This window comes from Pteronotus mesoamericanus, unplaced genomic scaffold (assembly GCF_021234165.1).
Source record: "Pteronotus mesoamericanus isolate MK-2021 breed Mesoamerican mustached bat unplaced genomic scaffold, CSHL_Meso_final contig_26, whole genome shotgun sequence".
In the NCBI taxonomy this organism is placed as follows: domain Eukaryota; kingdom Metazoa; phylum Chordata; class Mammalia; order Chiroptera; family Mormoopidae; genus Pteronotus; species Pteronotus mesoamericanus.
Genome location: NW_026555109.1, coordinates 807821 through 824234, shown reverse-complemented (window position 1 = coordinate 824234; position 16414 = coordinate 807821). Strand labels below are relative to the sequence as shown.

Here is a 16414-nt window from a genome sequence, read left to right as displayed (position 1 = left end):
ACAATCTTATTTCCACTCAGCTGCCAGATATTTAAAACGTAAGTTGGATTATATCATGCCTCTGTCCCAAACTCCTCAGTAGATTCCCACTTCACAAAGATAAAGTTCTAAGTCCCCGTCACGGACCATAAGTCCCTACGCTGTCTGTTCCAAGCTATGTGATCTCTTACCATTCCCTCTTGCCTGCTCATACTGTTGCAGCCACACTGGCCTTGTTGCTCCTACTGGGATGATCCAAACATACTATTTCTTTCTGGACTTCTCAAGTGTGGAAAACCACATAAACCGTTTGGTCCCCCACTTCATTCAGATGTCTGTTTCAGTGTCCTCAATCATAGAGCCCTTCCTCGTCTATCTTATCTAAAATAGCTCAGTCTGTACAACAATCCCACCATTATTTATCCTTACTCTGCTTTTTAAAATTCATTTCACTTATCACCACTTGATGTGTTATATAAATATATGTGTTTGTTTACTAGAATATAAACTCCATGAGAGCATGGATTTTATTCTGTTTACTGCAATATTCCAGTTCAGTCAGAGTCTGACTCATGCCTATACAGTTCATAATTATTAATGAATGAGTGAATGGCACTTATTCTACTTTATCCTATTTCATCTATAATTATATGATTTTCATAGCCTGTGAGGTCCTAAAAATAGGATTACATATTATTATTCTCAGTCACTTGCTCACTACTTGAAAGGTAAACTCACCATAAAAGAAATTCCTTCAGTATATCTCACTCAAACTGAAAACTATAGGATCATAGATGCAAAATGAATCTTAAGAGGTATTCTGATCTACAGTCATGCCTTCAAGGAAAACCACACTTAACATTTTATTCTATTTTAACAGACCACCATTGAAGAAGAATCCACCATTTTCTCTGTTTAACACATTTAATTCCAGGATTTTCTTTCTTAAGTCAAATATAAATCCTATTTTCTTTTATTCCATTATCAGAAGAATTATAATAAATGAAAACTAGTCAGTGTTTCTTTTTCTTCTTTTTTTTATTAATTTATTTACTTTTTAAATACATTTGTCTCTGCCTTCCCCCCACACTTCTTTTTTTTTTTTTTTAAAGATTCTATTCCTTTTTAGTGAGAGGGGAAGGGATGGAGAAAGAGAGGGAGAGAAACAGCAGTGTTTGGTTGCCTCTCACGCACCCCCAAATGGGGACTTGGCCTGCAACCCAGGCATGTGCTCTGACTGGGAATTTGGAGGGTTATCAGCTGAGAGGGGAAGGGGGTGAAATGGAAGAATGTTGTAGGGATCAAGAAGCATAATTGGGAGGAAAAAAATAGGCCGGCACTCAATCCAGTAAGCCACATCAGCCAGGGCCTTTTCCTTCTTTTTCTCTTTCTGTTTCCTTTTTTTAAAAACAAAACAAAACAAAACAAAAAACCAAGGAATTCATAATCATTACAGAAAAAAAAGAAAAATTTTAAAAATTGTCCATTATTCTCAAATATAACTTCTCTTAATAGTCTTTCATGTTTGCTTGTAAGTATTCATATATATTTTAACATTTTATTATGTATAACATACAAAGAAAGAAGTATACAAATCATAAACACTTAATGAATAAGACCTAGTCCCCCTCATTCTGACATCTAATCATTATTCCCTTTATCTTCCCCAAATCTAACTGTTCAGGATGTCTAACACAATAGATTAGTTTTGTCTGTTTCTAAACTTTATGTAAGTGGAACCATACAGTACTCTCCATGTACCAGTATTCTTTTATGCCTCCCTTCTTTTACTTAATATTGTTTTGAGCTTCCCTGTATACACACACGCCCACACACACTATTCCTCTGTTTATTAAAACTCTTCAGCTGTATATAATCAGCTCTTAAAACCATTTTTTTAAATTAAAATTATATTTTTTGTTTCTAGAATTTTCACTTGATTCTTTTTAACAATTTCCAGTTTTCTGTTAAAATTCTCCATCTTGTCATTTAATTTCTTGAATGTATGTCATAATTATTTTAATGACCATTCTCATCACTTCAATATCTCCTATGAGTTTGTCTCTATTATATATTTATTTACTTGGCTTTCTGTCAAGTCTTGTATGCCTAGCTTTATTTTATAAGTTCTATTTACTATGCTGGGTTATTTTTTATTGAGTACATTGTTTATTAAAAACAATGTCATACATTGTTTATTAAAAGCAATGTCATACATTGTTTATTAAAAAATGTAAGGATGATTTGAGACTCTAGGAGATGGCATCTTTTTCCTGAAAGGATTTATATTTACTTCTGACATAGAACAAAGTTGGGGCATATCATCTTAATCTCTAATTTGAACTGATTTGAAACTAGACTTCGTTTCTTGTAAGAATTAGTCTATTTTTGATTCACCCTTACTCTTAGGATGTAGCACTTTGTAGTTCAAATCAAAAGCCTAGGTTGTTTGCCAGAACTTATCTTTCCTAGAGCACACTGAATTCTAAACTTTCCCACCTGGCCCTGTGAAAGTGCTGAAATTCTGTTTTGCTCTTTTTGCTACTCAGTTGTCTCTTCCTAATTAGCAATTGCCTCAAGGAAAAAAGCAGCCCCAAATGCCAGGTTCACCTCTCTTGGCTTTCCTTTCCTCTGGGTCTTGGCTATACAAATTGCTTTACTAGTTCTCTGAGGACTTATGACACATGTTTTTGTTTATTAATTTGTCTACTAATTAATTTGTCTATCTTTTCTAGTCATTCTTCTTTTAAGTATATTTTTATATTTTATTGATTATGCTGTTACAATTGACCCAATATTTTTTCCTTTGCATCCCTCCACCTGGTACCACCTTCCTTCCTGCAATCCTCCCCACTTAGTTCATGTCCATGGGTCTTGTGTGTAAGATCTTTGGCTTCTCCCTTTCCTATACTGTTCTTAACATTCCCTTGCCTATTTTTTTCCTCCCAATTATGCTTCTTGATCCCTACAACATTTTTCCGTTTTACCCCCTTCCCCTCTCAGCTGATAACCCTCCAAATGATCCCCATACCTATGACTCTGTTCCAGTTCTGGTTGTTTGTTTCATTTTTATGTCTTGGATTCAGTTGTTGATAGTTGTGAGTTTGTTGTCATTTTAATGTTCATGGTCTTGATCTTCTTTTTCTTAAATAAATTCCTTTAACATTTGATATAATAATGGCTTGGTGACGATGAATTCCTTTAGCTTTACCTTCTCTGGGAAGCACTTTGCCTTCCCTTCCACTCTAAATCACAACTTTGGCCCTGGCTAGTTGTGGCTCAGTGGATTGAGCACTGGCCTGCTAACCAAGGGCCACTGGTTTGATTCCCAGTCAGGGCACATGCCTGGATTGTGGGCCAGATCCCCGGTGGCTGCGAGCAGGAGGCAAACACACATTGTTGTTTCTCTCCCTTTCTTTCTCTCTCCCTTCCCCTCTGTCTAAAAATAAATAAAAGAAAATTAAATGATAGCTTTGCTTGAAAAAGTAATCTTGGTCATAGGTCCTTGCTTTTCATCACTTTGAGTACTTCTTACCTGTAAAGCTTCTGTTGAGAAATCAGCTGACAGTCTTATGGGAACTCCAATATAGGTAACTCTCACCTTTTCTCTTACTGCTTGTAAGATTCTTTCTTTATTGATAACCTTTGGCATTTCAATTATGATGTGTCTTGGTTTGGTCCTCTTTGGGTCCAACTTGATTGGGATTCTCTGTGCTTCCTAGACTTGCATATCTATTTCCTTTGCAATATTAGGGAACTTTTCTTTCATTATTTTTTCAAATAGATTTCCAACTTTTTGCTCTTTTTCTTCTCCTTCTGGTGCCCTTATGATGCCAATGGTGGACCTTTGAAGTTGCCCCAGAGGCTGAAATGAAGTTGCCTCATTTCTTTGAGTGTTTTTTAGATCCTGTTGTTCTGACTGGGCGTTTTTTTCTTCCTTAGGTTCCAGATCATTGATTTGATTCTTGGCTTCATCTACTCTACTGTTGTTTCCCTGTAAATTGTTCTTTATTTCAAATAGTTAATCCTTCATTTCTTACTGGATCTTTTTTTTTATGCTACTGAGGTCCTAAGTTCCCTGAATGTCCTTATAACCAGTATTTTGAACTCTGCATCTGATAGATTGCTTAACTCCATTTCATTTAGCTCTTTTTCTGGAGTTTTCATCTCCTTTCATTTGGACCATGTTTCTTTGTCTCCTAATTTTGGCAGCCTCTCTGTGTTTGTTTCTATGTATTAGTTACAGCTGCTTTGACTCCATGTCTTGATAGTGTGCCCTAATGTAGTAGGTGTCCTGCAGGGTCCAGTGGCACAGCCTCGCCTATCACCCAAGCTGGGTACTCAAGATGTGCCCTTCGTGTGGGCTGAGTACACCCTCCTCTTATAGTTGAGCCTTGGTTGTTGTTGACAGATCAATGAGAAGGACCTACTCAATCCAGTCAGCTGCAAGGATTGGTTGCGAGCACTGACCACCAGCCTCTGCCCTCTGTGGAGGATCAGCTGTGCAAGAGCAGGGTGGCAGTGCTCTGATGTAGTCTGTAGCTATCTATTGGGTACACTGGCCCTGTTGTTTCCAGGTTGGTGTAGGCCAAGGTCAGCCCCTACCTGTGTTTTGCCTGGGGCTGCCCTTCCTGAGCTATAAAGCAGCTTGAGAAGACTGTTTCTTGTGCTAGGCTTGGAGATTTCTAGGCAAAGCCAAGCTGTAAAAATAATCTGGCTGTTGCTAGTTCCTGCTAGTGCCTGGCCTGGGGTTCACCAAAGCCAGCTGTTGCTTGTTTGATAGGATTTAGGAAGTTGTTAAGCATGAGCCAAGACCCACCATTCTTATAGAAAAGCAGCTTGGGTCGGCCCATAAGTTGGATGGGGCTGAGTCTCTGGGGATCTTCAAGGTTGGTCACACAGTGTTATCCAAGTGGATAGAGTCTCGAATGTGGCACCGGCCTGGTGGATCCATGGCTCTATGAGGAGGTGGGCTCAGAAAAGAGACAATGGCCTCCGCTCACCCAAATGCCAGACACTTCAGCCTTTCCCAGTATGCCCTCGGTTCCCTTCAAGCTGTCACCCTGGTGCTGGAGCTTAGATCGAGTGAGTATGAGTATGTGTGTGGGTTCTTTAAGAGGAACTGCTTGGGGATCCAGAAATTTCTTCCACGGAATCAATCCCTGCTGGTTTTGCAGCCAGAAGTTGTGGGGACTTATCTTCCTGGTACTGGAACCCTGGATTGGGAGGTTGGTGTGGGCCTGGGACTCCTCATTCTGAGATATCCCTCCCAAATTTTTATCCACTGTACATGGGTGAGAAACCAGTCCATTCCATGTCTGTGCCTGTCCTACCTCTCTCAATGGATGTGGTTTCTTTAATTTCGTTGTTGTCAGACTTCCATTCAGCTGGGTTTCTGATGTTTCTGAGTGATGGTTGGTCTATATTTTAGTTGTAACATGAATATGGTTGTGCAAAGAAATGAGCCATGTCTGCCTACACTGCCATCTTGACTGGAAGCCTCTAGTCATTCTCAGTGGCAGTACTATTCTGAAATAACTTAGTCAGCCATTGCCAAAAGGAGAATTCTTCATATACTCTAATGAAAAATATTATTATAGTATACATATATTCTTATAACTTAGTTTTCTCACACATCCTCATGTCAGCTATGAATACCTTTAATAAGTTTGTCAATATTAATTTAAACAATAATTTGAAGTTGCTACATAAAATGAATACCTCCTATGAGTGAATCATAATTTCTTGGCCAAAGCCTTATAATTTGACAGTTCTACTATTTTTTCTTAGTTATAAATAGCAATATAATGCTCATCTTCATATGTATGTCCTAAGTAGTTATAATTATTCTCTAAGTATAATATCTTGAAATCAAAATTTAATATTAAAAGATATGTGTTTTTGTTATATTATTTAAGATCCTCTAGGAAAACCATATTAACTTACACTTCCACGAGTAGCGTACAAGTGCCAGTTGCCCTATATTTTTAAGCACCTTGTAAATAGTAGAATTTCAATTTTCAAATTTGCCTGAGTCTGATATAGATAGGCAAATATTTATTATAGGGTTCTTCTGTACTGTATACCAGGAGCACTTTTAGGATCACAAGAAAAAAAATTAAACTTGAATTCTGACCTTGAGGAGTTCATGATTGTTCACAGATATTCTTCCATGACTCCCCTTTCATTATGAAGGTACATTGGTAATGTTTCTGGAAGGACTGAATCCTCAGTATGGAAATTTCCCTCCTCATGTTCTCACCATTTTTATATGTAATTTGGACCCTGCCTTTATCTTTAACTGCAATTATGTAGTATGGACACTTATTTACAGTACGCAGTTAGGGTATATCCTTTGTCTCTTTTTGTCAACTCTACATATCCATGTTGTATGCTTGTAGTTTCTTTTTCCTCTTCCATGTACTTCCCTAAACTTGTCCTATTTAAACTCTATTGAATTGTTTGACCCCTTAGTCAACTTACCAAGGTCACCCATCTAGATCAGGGTTCAACAAAGAACACCCTGGGTACAGATCTGGTCTGCCAGCTGTGTTTGTAAACAAACTGTCCTTGCAACACCTGTGCTCATTTGTATGCATATAGTCTATTGCTGTTTTGCTGACAACAGTGAAGATCATACAATCCACTAAGCCTAAAATATTGACTACTTAGCCCTTCACAGAGAGATTGCCAACCCCTGATCCTCATAACTCTGTATGAAGATCCTGAATAAGAAGGATTTCCCCACTGCCAGATAAAGCAACTATGGAAAATGAAACTCCAACTCTCCCACTCCAGTGGGTATAAGGGCTCTTGTCTGCTCTGTATCCCACCCCTCATCCTCTAAGAAACTGTCTTCTATTCTTGGGTTCTGATGGGCTGATTCTGCCTCTCGCACTATGCCAGCCAATGCAGGGAATCCTCCCTGCAACTTATGGTAGCGTTATTAGGGGAGATGCTCTTTTTAAATCTGGGCTCTGTGAGGATGATGAAGACCTAAGGCTGATATAATTATCATTTTCTTCTATGGCAAGAGCCCATCTGACAGGTAATTCAGGCAGAGGCCAACAAGCCAAAATATCAAGACCCACAGAGTCCTGGTTACCTTCTTTGAATCTCCAAATCAAGTTGTCTGAGGTAATTTCACCTCTTCCAATTTTTCTCATTGAACTTGATTGTGACTTACTTATAAATACTACATCTTCCAGTTATACAAGACAATAAATTACTCTTTTTCCTTAAGCTAATTTAAATTGGGTTTCTGTCAGGTGAAACCAAAAGAGTCCAGACAAGTAAGAAAACTGGAACCAGGAACAGAAGGTACAAGAGAAAAATTGAGTAGTTGGCATGGATAAGACTGAATGGAGTATAGTAGGAGTCCCTGTATCTGGAGAGCTGGTGATCCCTGACTTGAATGGTTCTTGGTATGAAGTTGGCTGAATGGGTTGTTACCAGTCGCGCTTCAGGACCTGGATCATTTATAGACTTTGGACTCAACAGGTACAGGGAATGAAAATTTACGACATCCACATCTGCATACACTGGTCTAAACAAAAGAGGGTGATCCTGAGCAGAAGCCACTAGCCTAGAGCTCTCGATGCCTTGGTACCGCCCCTGGCAAGGACATCAGCCATATTGGAGCACCACAGCCCAGCACTTAAGAGGACAAAAAGGCTCAGTTTCAAGGACCCTAACTCAGCAGGTTGATGACTTTGGTCTCCTACTTAGTTTTCAAGGTAGGTATATCACAAGAACAATTTATTGACTATTTAATCTCAAAGCTATAGTTCCCAAACTCTGCCCCAAGGTGCTCTCAGTACTGCAGAGAATTTTCAAAGGTATCATGGGATATTTTAAATTTTTTAGGAAGCACAGAAGTGCTAAACATCTATCAGATACCACATAGACAAGTAGTCTACAGTTTTAACATTCTTTTCAAGGATGTCATATGTCTGAGTAGTAGTTTTTTAACATAATCACAGTTGCTATGGTAAGTACCACAAAAATCAATATGTAACAAGAAATGGAGATGGTGGTGTTCAATCTGATTCTAAAGTTTGAGAAGTTGTGCTATGTTCAACAGGAACACATGTCCCTTTGCAAGTAATTTTGATTACTTAAGAGCAAAATTAAAATATTTTAATTTGCAGCATTATTTCTTCAAATAGCTACTGTTATTAAGACAGAAATAGTCAAGTTGTTTGTATCTAGCTTTTTAGTTAATTGGACAGTTAAATATTTCTTCTGGTTCAGAGGTGCTATGAAAAAATTACTAAGATACTAAGGGTGCTGTGAAGGAAAAAGGTTGGTGCCATTGTGCTAAGCAAACCCCTGAACCCTAAATCCTTACCAACAGAGCTAGGCTAGTAAAGTGGTGCAGCCTCCAGCAGGATCATCCTACACAGGCTCCTTTTGAATGTGGCCATGGAGAACCGTGTAAAAAGGTAGAACCTTCCAAAGAACAGACTAAGTGTAGCACCAGTGACTGACCCAGGCACTCCTCCTAATGCCTTATTTTTCAGGAAGATGCACAGAGGACCCTTGAAAAAACTTGAGTTTGAACTGCACAGGTCCACTTATATGCAGATTTTTTTCCCAATAAATACTGTAAAATGTATTTTCTGTCATTTTCTTAATAATATTTTCTTTTAGCTTACTTTATGGTAAGAAAACAATATATAATATATATAACATACGGAATATGTGTTAATCAACAATTTACATTATTGATGAAGCTTCTGATCAAGTGTAGGCTATTGATAGTTAAAGTCAAGTTATGGGTGAATTTTCAACTGCACAGGGAGTGGTCACCCCAACTCCTCCATGGGTTAAGGGTCAACTCTATATTATAGATTATTATTTCTTGCTTATTTCTGCTTATTTCCCTTTCCTCCGCTTTTCATGTGAGTTTTTAAGGTGGTTATCAAAACTTTTCTTTTCTGTAATATATTAAACACATTAAGGATGATAACACTGTTTAGATATAGATTGCTGGCCTATGAAATGCCATATCCGGACTTGACAAAGAAAATACATGTTATCCAGAGCCCCTGGATTAGTATGATCTAACTAAAGGGCACTTGGGCTTGAATTGCTTTGGGGAAGAGATAAGTACATGAATGGATATATGTAGGTTGGTTGTATTACATTGGGAAGGGTACAGAAGAAATTATACATATGGAAAAAGAGAACATGAGTGTGTGCACAAGTATATGCATGTGCCGGGCAGCCAAGGGGTGGAACGGATCAGGCCAGAGTCTTCTCTCCATTGAGAAATTGTTTCTTCCACGTTGCATGCTATGTGTATTGGACTGTTCCCTCCCTGTGTCTTCATGTCCTTTGGTCACAAGAATGAACATACACAAACTTGAGTTCCTCCACTAGATATGGCATATGGACACGGGATAAGAGAAAGTCACTCTCTTCTCTTTAGGATTACACAGGACAACTAGAAAGAATCTATATGAGGTTAAAGCCACTCAGAGCTAACAGAGGGAAAACAGAGGAGAGGCATAGAGTAAGACAGAGTTCTAATTTTATCATTGAACCCACCCTCTTGGATTTATCCAAGTCTGATTTAACCAAGCTTGGATTTCTGTCACTGAACTAAAATTTCCCTTTTGTGCTTATGCAGGTTTGAGCTAGGTTTCTGTCATGTGTTACTCAAAGAGGTCTGATTAATAATATCACTAACACAGCTTCTTAGGAAACCAAATAAATTGGCTAGAAAATCAAGGTATGAGACTACATGCTTTTTGCAGGTGAAGCCTTGATGAAAGGGAACTGTTTTCAGCAGTATTTTCATGAAGGTTCCAAGAATACTCAGTTATGTGTATTAGGAATAAATGCCTATAACTCATAGGCATATTTTACCTTTGTGTGGTTATATAATCCTCTTTGAGTGCATAATTCCCTGATCTCTTTGAAGTGAAATTAAAATAATTTCCCACAATTTGTCATCCTTGTAGGACCAAGGGCTTCTAAGAACTGGTACTGCAATTTTTGTAAACTGTAGGATGGATGACATCACCCTTCTGGGAATGATTTCATTTATGCCCTTTCTGGATATATCTGAAAGCAAACACAGATATATCCAGATATTGGAAGGAGGGAAATTCACACACACAGAGCTTGATGAGTCTTTGTATGCTGAAGCCTTTATAAGCTGATTGGCAGGGTCAAGGGGCCACTGTTTGGAGGGTGACAAACCCTGTTAATTGGCTCTTTGCCAAAAACTGGGTGTGAAAATTTTTCTAGTGAGCCTGTTCTAGAGCACTCTTCTAAACAGCCTAGACTTCTCTAGTGTGAGCCTCTGGAACTTCCATACTAGGAATGTGTACCTAAAAGCCACTCCCTACTCCCCTCCCCCAGTTGGAATCTCAGACCCCAGTCCTCCTGGTAAATTTCACCTCCAAGTACAGTGACATTCATGGGTGAAGGAGGCACTATACAGAGAGAAAGACAGTCCTTATTAAAGCATAACCTTTTGGATGAAATGCCTATTTGTTATATACTCCCAGCTAACTACTCTGAACTCTTTTCTGGCAGGTTCTGCCATTCCAAATGATTCCTTATCATTAGAGATACTTTACCAAGCAAATACCTGCTTCTATTCCCTGCTTCTGCTCCCAGTTGTATGGCGATTGGAGATTAGTGCTCTGGTTTCTAAGGGAGATAAAGTTTAAATACTCCACCCAAGGAAATACGAAGCAATGCCTTATAGCAGAAATGTGAAGTATGTAGCAAGGTCCACAGAACTTGGGAGAGGACAAAGGAAGCTCTTGCTCATGGAGCTGAGCCTGGAGGAACCAGTTACAGAATACTGATCAGAAACACATATGTAGTACAATAAAATGGATGTGTTATGGATTGAATCATGAGTGTCTCTTCGCCCCAATTCATATGTTGAAGTTTTGAGTCCCTGTATCTCAGGATGTGACTGTATTTGAAGACAGGGTCTTTGAAGGGGTAATTAAGTTAAAATAAAGTCATTAGTGTGAGCCTTCATCAAATATGGTGAGTGTCCTTAAAATATGAGATCAGGACACACACACACATACACACATGGAAGACTCTGTGAGGGCACAGGGAGAAAATGGCCATCTAAAGCCAAAGAAAGAGGCCTTTGAAAAAACAAACCTTACTGACACCTTGATCTTGGACTTCTAGCCTCAAAAACTATGAGGAAATAAATTTCTGATATTTAGGCCACCCCCCACATGGTACTGTGTAATGGCAGCCTGAGCAAACCAATGCAGGGTGCAACCAAAAACTGACTTAAGAGTGATGTTGCTGTGAGAGCTTGTGCTCTGAGCCTTACACCCATAGAATGAAACTGTCTTTTCACCATTCCACAATGTATATGGATCTTTTCTGAAGGCTTTAGCATACATTTTCTTGCTGTCACATCATCCACCTATGACAAATCATGCTTCTTTATACTGATCTTAATAAGCTGTCTTCCTCTTCAGCGTCTTTACCTGCTGAACAGGTGTAGAAATTTGTCAAGCCTTCTGTTACTTATCCAAGCTACTCACATTTCGCTCTTTAAAGTTCACCATGTCAGTCTTTTTCATTAATCTGTAAATTTAAATTGCTAATGCGCTACTTGTCTTGTTCTTTATAAAGTGGCATTTGGGGGCGCTTATCTTTCAACTCAGGAGTGAAGAGATTGATTGTTGAAGTCTTGTTTTTGGCTGCATTCTGAGCTCTGCTGAGGTTATGAGCTGACTCAGGGGAAGTCAATGAACAGTGCCTTATATATGGAGCACCTTTATACAGGGTTACGGAAATGTCCTTTGTGGTTCCAAATATGTGTCAGAGCCCAATTCATGTCTTTAGGTCAAAAAAAGACAAAAAGGGCCAGGGGATGAAAATAATTCCATTGGTTAGTGTCTCCTTGGGGACCAGGAAATGCGTAATTTCTATGGAGACCCTCAAAATCTCTCCTTCTGGAATTACAGACTGTGATCTTTTGTAATTGTAAATTGAGGGTGGAGGAAAAGTGATGAGAGGAAGAGGATGAAAGGATAATTCCTTTTTTTCCTTAGTAGAAATATAACTATGGTAACTAAATTTAATCAATTGTGTTACTGTAAAATTCTTAAATTAGGATTCTGGGAGGCCATGTCCATAGGATAGGATAAGAGGCATCTGATAATCTAGTATTTATATCCCTAACACTGGATGAAATGTCTGACATGTAGTTGGCATGTGGCACATGTAACTGTGTTAGTGTATGAATGAATGTGATGAACTTCTGGGTTCAGGCCCTGTCAACAATCTCTGCTCTGCTAAAACAAAGGGAGAGGGCCACTGTCCTGGGAATACTGAGTAATGACTGCATATGACTGAGTGGAACACTATTCCTATTTTGCTTCTTCTCTTTCAAGAAGGATGGTGTTTAATAGTATAAATATAGTAAAAGGAGGAAATGAAGTTCAGTTGTGGTGAGGAGATAAACAGGGTATAGGGAAATAGACCAGGTAATGAATGCAAGTTAGTGTCTAGATAGATTATATCCCACTGTAACCCACATGTTCCTAACCTCACTAGCTTCTGGATACCGAAAGGAACTTGGATTAGTTTTTATACCCAGATTATTATGGTCCAATGCCCCTGTGGCTTATTTGTTGGAAATTAGCCCACTGCAAAATAAGCCCCAGTGTTTTTTGAGAGTTTCCTATGGCAATGCCTGAGATTAGTGTCCAAACATTTCTGTCCATTTGTCCTGTTTCTCCCTCCTTATCTTGCTGCCATGTTATTGCCCTGACTGCTGACCTGAAGGAGAGATATTTTATGATAGTCTCTACTGACTGAAAAAATCATCTTTAATTCCAGAGATAGCCACTGCTAAATCTTGGTTTATATACTTTCAGGTTTTTCTGTTTACACATATACATGTGTAAAATTACACATATATGTAAATGATATATATTTAAATATAACTTCATACATATGAAATACCTTGAGATCAGGCTGTACATATTGTTTTGTATCCTGAATTTTTTTCATGATATAAAATGAAAATATTTTTCTGTATTATTTAATATTGAAATATATTTTTCATGACTATGTGGTACTCACTGTATGAATATACTATCATATACTTAACAATCTTTGTTAGACTTTTAATCTGTTCCCAGTTTTCGCACAATTATAAATATCACTGCATTGCATCTTTTTAGATCCATTCTTATGTACTTTTTGGTTGTTTCCTTAGCATATGTTACCGTAAGTATAATTCCTGGGTTGAATATTATGAACATTTTAAATAGTCATGCTCTTGCTTGTTTTGCTGTTCATCTTCTATACACCCATTATTTAGGTACACAAAATTTACACAAGACGATAAACTCCTAGGTACCAGCATTCATGCTTTGCCACACTGTCTTCACAGTACTTGGAGCTGGAAAGGCTTTTGTGAAGTTAGTGTAGTGCCAGTGACAACGATGAAGGTATTTGAATGTGTCCTGGAGAACCCTGGAGGAAAAAACCCGCATATTTCCCAAGGGAAAGCAGATATTAATAGGTTTTAGTATCCATGCCTTGTGTGATCCAGAGAACAGGAGGGAACTGAAATTCTCTGAGTACAACGACACCTCAGAAAATAAACACTCCTTATCTCAGTGGAGGGCTTTTTAGAGTTTCCTCCCATAGTCTGTAAACTCTTTGGGACTCTTTTTTTGTATGTTCAACCTCTCACAGTAATGGTGCAACATGGGCGTTCATGACATCGAGGAGGTGTCAGCGTCCCAATACGTGGTAGTACAGATAACTTCAGTGGCTACCACTCTATGATTATAAATAAAATGCTTTCTGGAGGCAGGACTATCTCATTCCTTCTTATTTCTTTCCTCTGGAAAATAGGGGGCTAAATTGTGGAGAGAGAACTGTTGCCCTAAGCTGCCTGGGGCTTTTGTGGGCAGTGGCAAAGGAGTGGGCTGGGGAAAAGCCTTAGACAGGCTTCCTTCGATTGTCCTCCCTTTTTCCTCGCCCCTCCCTCCGTTTCCCCTTCTCGTGGTGGACTCTACAGCTTCATACCACAGCCCAGAGGCGTTAGAGTTCAGCCCCTTACTCACTCGTTCGCTAAGTTTACGGCGCCTAGCATTCTGGCGGGGCTGTTTTAAAGTGGCAGAAACACTGGGAATTAACACTGAGAGCTCTCGGTCTCTCCCTCCTCGGTTTCCTCCTGGGGTTGGTTGGAAACTTCACCCAGACACTTAAGAAGCTCCGCCCAGGTAGTTCTGACGCGGCCTCTCTCAGAGGCCCTAATGGGCACTCTTCCCCCAGAAGTCTCTCGATCCCGACTGCCCTCGGGGAGTTGCCCAGATCCTGTTTTCCGGCGGGTAGATAGGGAAGAGGGGACTTGCTTGGAGGGCAGGAGAAAGATGGTAGAGTAAGAGTTGGTGCTAACCGCTCCTTCCTCACTAGGCTCTCTAAGCTCCCGACCGGGCCCGGGCCAGGGGGGCGGGGTCGGGGGGGACCCACTTCTCCACGCACAGGGAACACCCGGCTTAAGCCCGCTTCGCGAACCCAGCAGCCCTCCTCCTCCCCGTTCCGCCAACTGGGGGCGGGGGGCATCTGGCTAGCGACCCTCGGATCCCCGCCAGCCCCGGCAGGCGGCGGGCGCAGGCGGCTGCGGCCTACGGCGCCGGGTGGCCTCGAGCCTCTTCCTCCTCCCCCTCCCGGAAGCGCGGGGCGGGGTCCCCGGCCAGGCTGCAGAGGCGGGTGCGGAGGCCAGGCCGAGGCGGGGCGGGCTGGGCTGGGCTGGGCTGAGCTGAGCTGGGCGCTCTCGGGCTCCGCTGTTTGTACGCGCCCACTCCGGTTCCAGGCCGCCAGACTCCAGACGAGCAGCCACTGCAGCGGTGACGGCGGCGGAGGCGGCAGCAGCTCGAGGCGAGGCCCCGCGCTCCTCGCAGCCCCTGCTTAGCGGTGTGCATGGAGACACCGTCCACCACCCGCCGTTGAGCCGTCGTTTGGCCCTGTACCCGCGGGGGCTGGGGTGGCCTCGGGCTCCGGCCGGCACTGCCGAAGCCGGACTCGGGCTTGGCCGGCTTTGGCTGCGCGGGGTCCGCGGGCCTCCTCGCCCGCGTGAATCGCCGCGGCCCGGTTGTCCCGTCCCAGGAAGTGGCCGTCCTGACCGCCATGGCTCACTCTCCAGTGCAGCCGGGCCTGCCCGGCATGCAGGTAGGCAGGAGCCGCCGAGGGGTGGGAGGGAGAGATGCGCGGGCCGAGGCGGAAGCGGGGAACTTGGAGGTGTAAACACGGGCCCCTCATCCCCCACGCTGCCTTCCTCGGGGTCGCACCGGATTCTGGCGAAGTCCTTCCAGCCCCCCAGGGCGCTCCTGCCCGGCGCGGCGGCCAGCTCTCAGGCCTGGGGGTGGGGGCAGCAGGCACCTGAGGCCGCGGCCTCGAGGCGGCCCTTTGCTGGCTCAGAGTCCGAGTGGTCAGGGGAGAATGGTGTGCCTGTCGCCTTGCCCTCCCCGCTACCCTCTTTCCCCAACGCCTCTGAGCTGTAGGCCCAGCGCCGGCCCTAGCTCCGAGGGAGAAGTGATGTGGGAAGATGCCCTTGGAGGCCTCGGCGCGGTCTCTGGGCCCTGCGTGCGGGCGGGGGTGTGGGGTAATGGTGGCCTCTGTCCCCCTCCCGGCGAGCCGGCGGTAAAGTTAAGAGGCGGGAGGGAAGCCAGGTGTGCGCCGGGACTCGTCCTGAGCTGGGCCGGGCGAAGAAGGCAGGGTGGGGTGGAGGAAGGTGTAACTGCTAGCCCTACTTTCAGCGTTAGTTCCGCACCTTTCCTTTTAGTGCAGGCAGGGGGAAAGTGCAAGCCTTTAAGTCTGGAACAAGGAACCAGTCGGACAACTTGCACTCGAGTCTCCGGAGACGAGGCTGACCTGCGGGATCCTGGGACACTGAGTTTTTTTAATTTGAGACTTGATTGGATTTAGATGAGTTCTTTCCCAGTAAACCTCTTCGTTGATACTTTGTGGCATCTTGGCCTACTAGTGACTTTTTTGGAGGGTGGGGAGAAGTTGAATTTCAAATTTACATGAATGCATTGAAGTTTTTCTTCATTGGGGACTGTTTTTCGCTCTTTGAAAAATGAAACAACCATCCTTGGCTAGTTTGTAATGTTTGTAAGCGCATAAATGATGGCAAAATGGTTAGGATTAAAATCTCACGATGCAGTTAGGGTCTGTCTTTAAAGTTTTACTCTCCCAGTTTAGCTGAACAAGTGAGCCTAAGAAAGCAACCATAGTGTCCAAGTGGATTATTTATCTCACGAACATTTATCCGCTCCTTTTCTCTCGCTTTTGAGGGCCGGGAATCTGTTACCCTCATGTGATATAGCTCTTTCTCTCAATTTTTTAAACTATAAAAAGAAAACTGGATTTCATTGTTCAGGTTTGAGATAGAAAAATAGTAACATAATGTAGC

At 41.9% G+C, this 16414-nt stretch overlaps 1 protein-coding gene across 1 annotated transcript in view; it reads left to right on the top strand.

The window, feature by feature from the left end:
• Positions 1–14775: 14775 nt before the first annotated feature.
• STK24 (serine/threonine kinase 24) overlaps positions 14776–16414 on the top strand; it is a 121017-nt gene continuing 119378 nt past the window's right edge. The window contains exon 1 of the mRNA XM_054574325.1: positions 14776–15168. Coding sequence (XP_054430300.1) covers positions 15127–15168 — 42 coding nt within the window. The 5' untranslated portion in view covers positions 14776–15126. The remainder of the gene's footprint in view (positions 15169–16414) is intronic.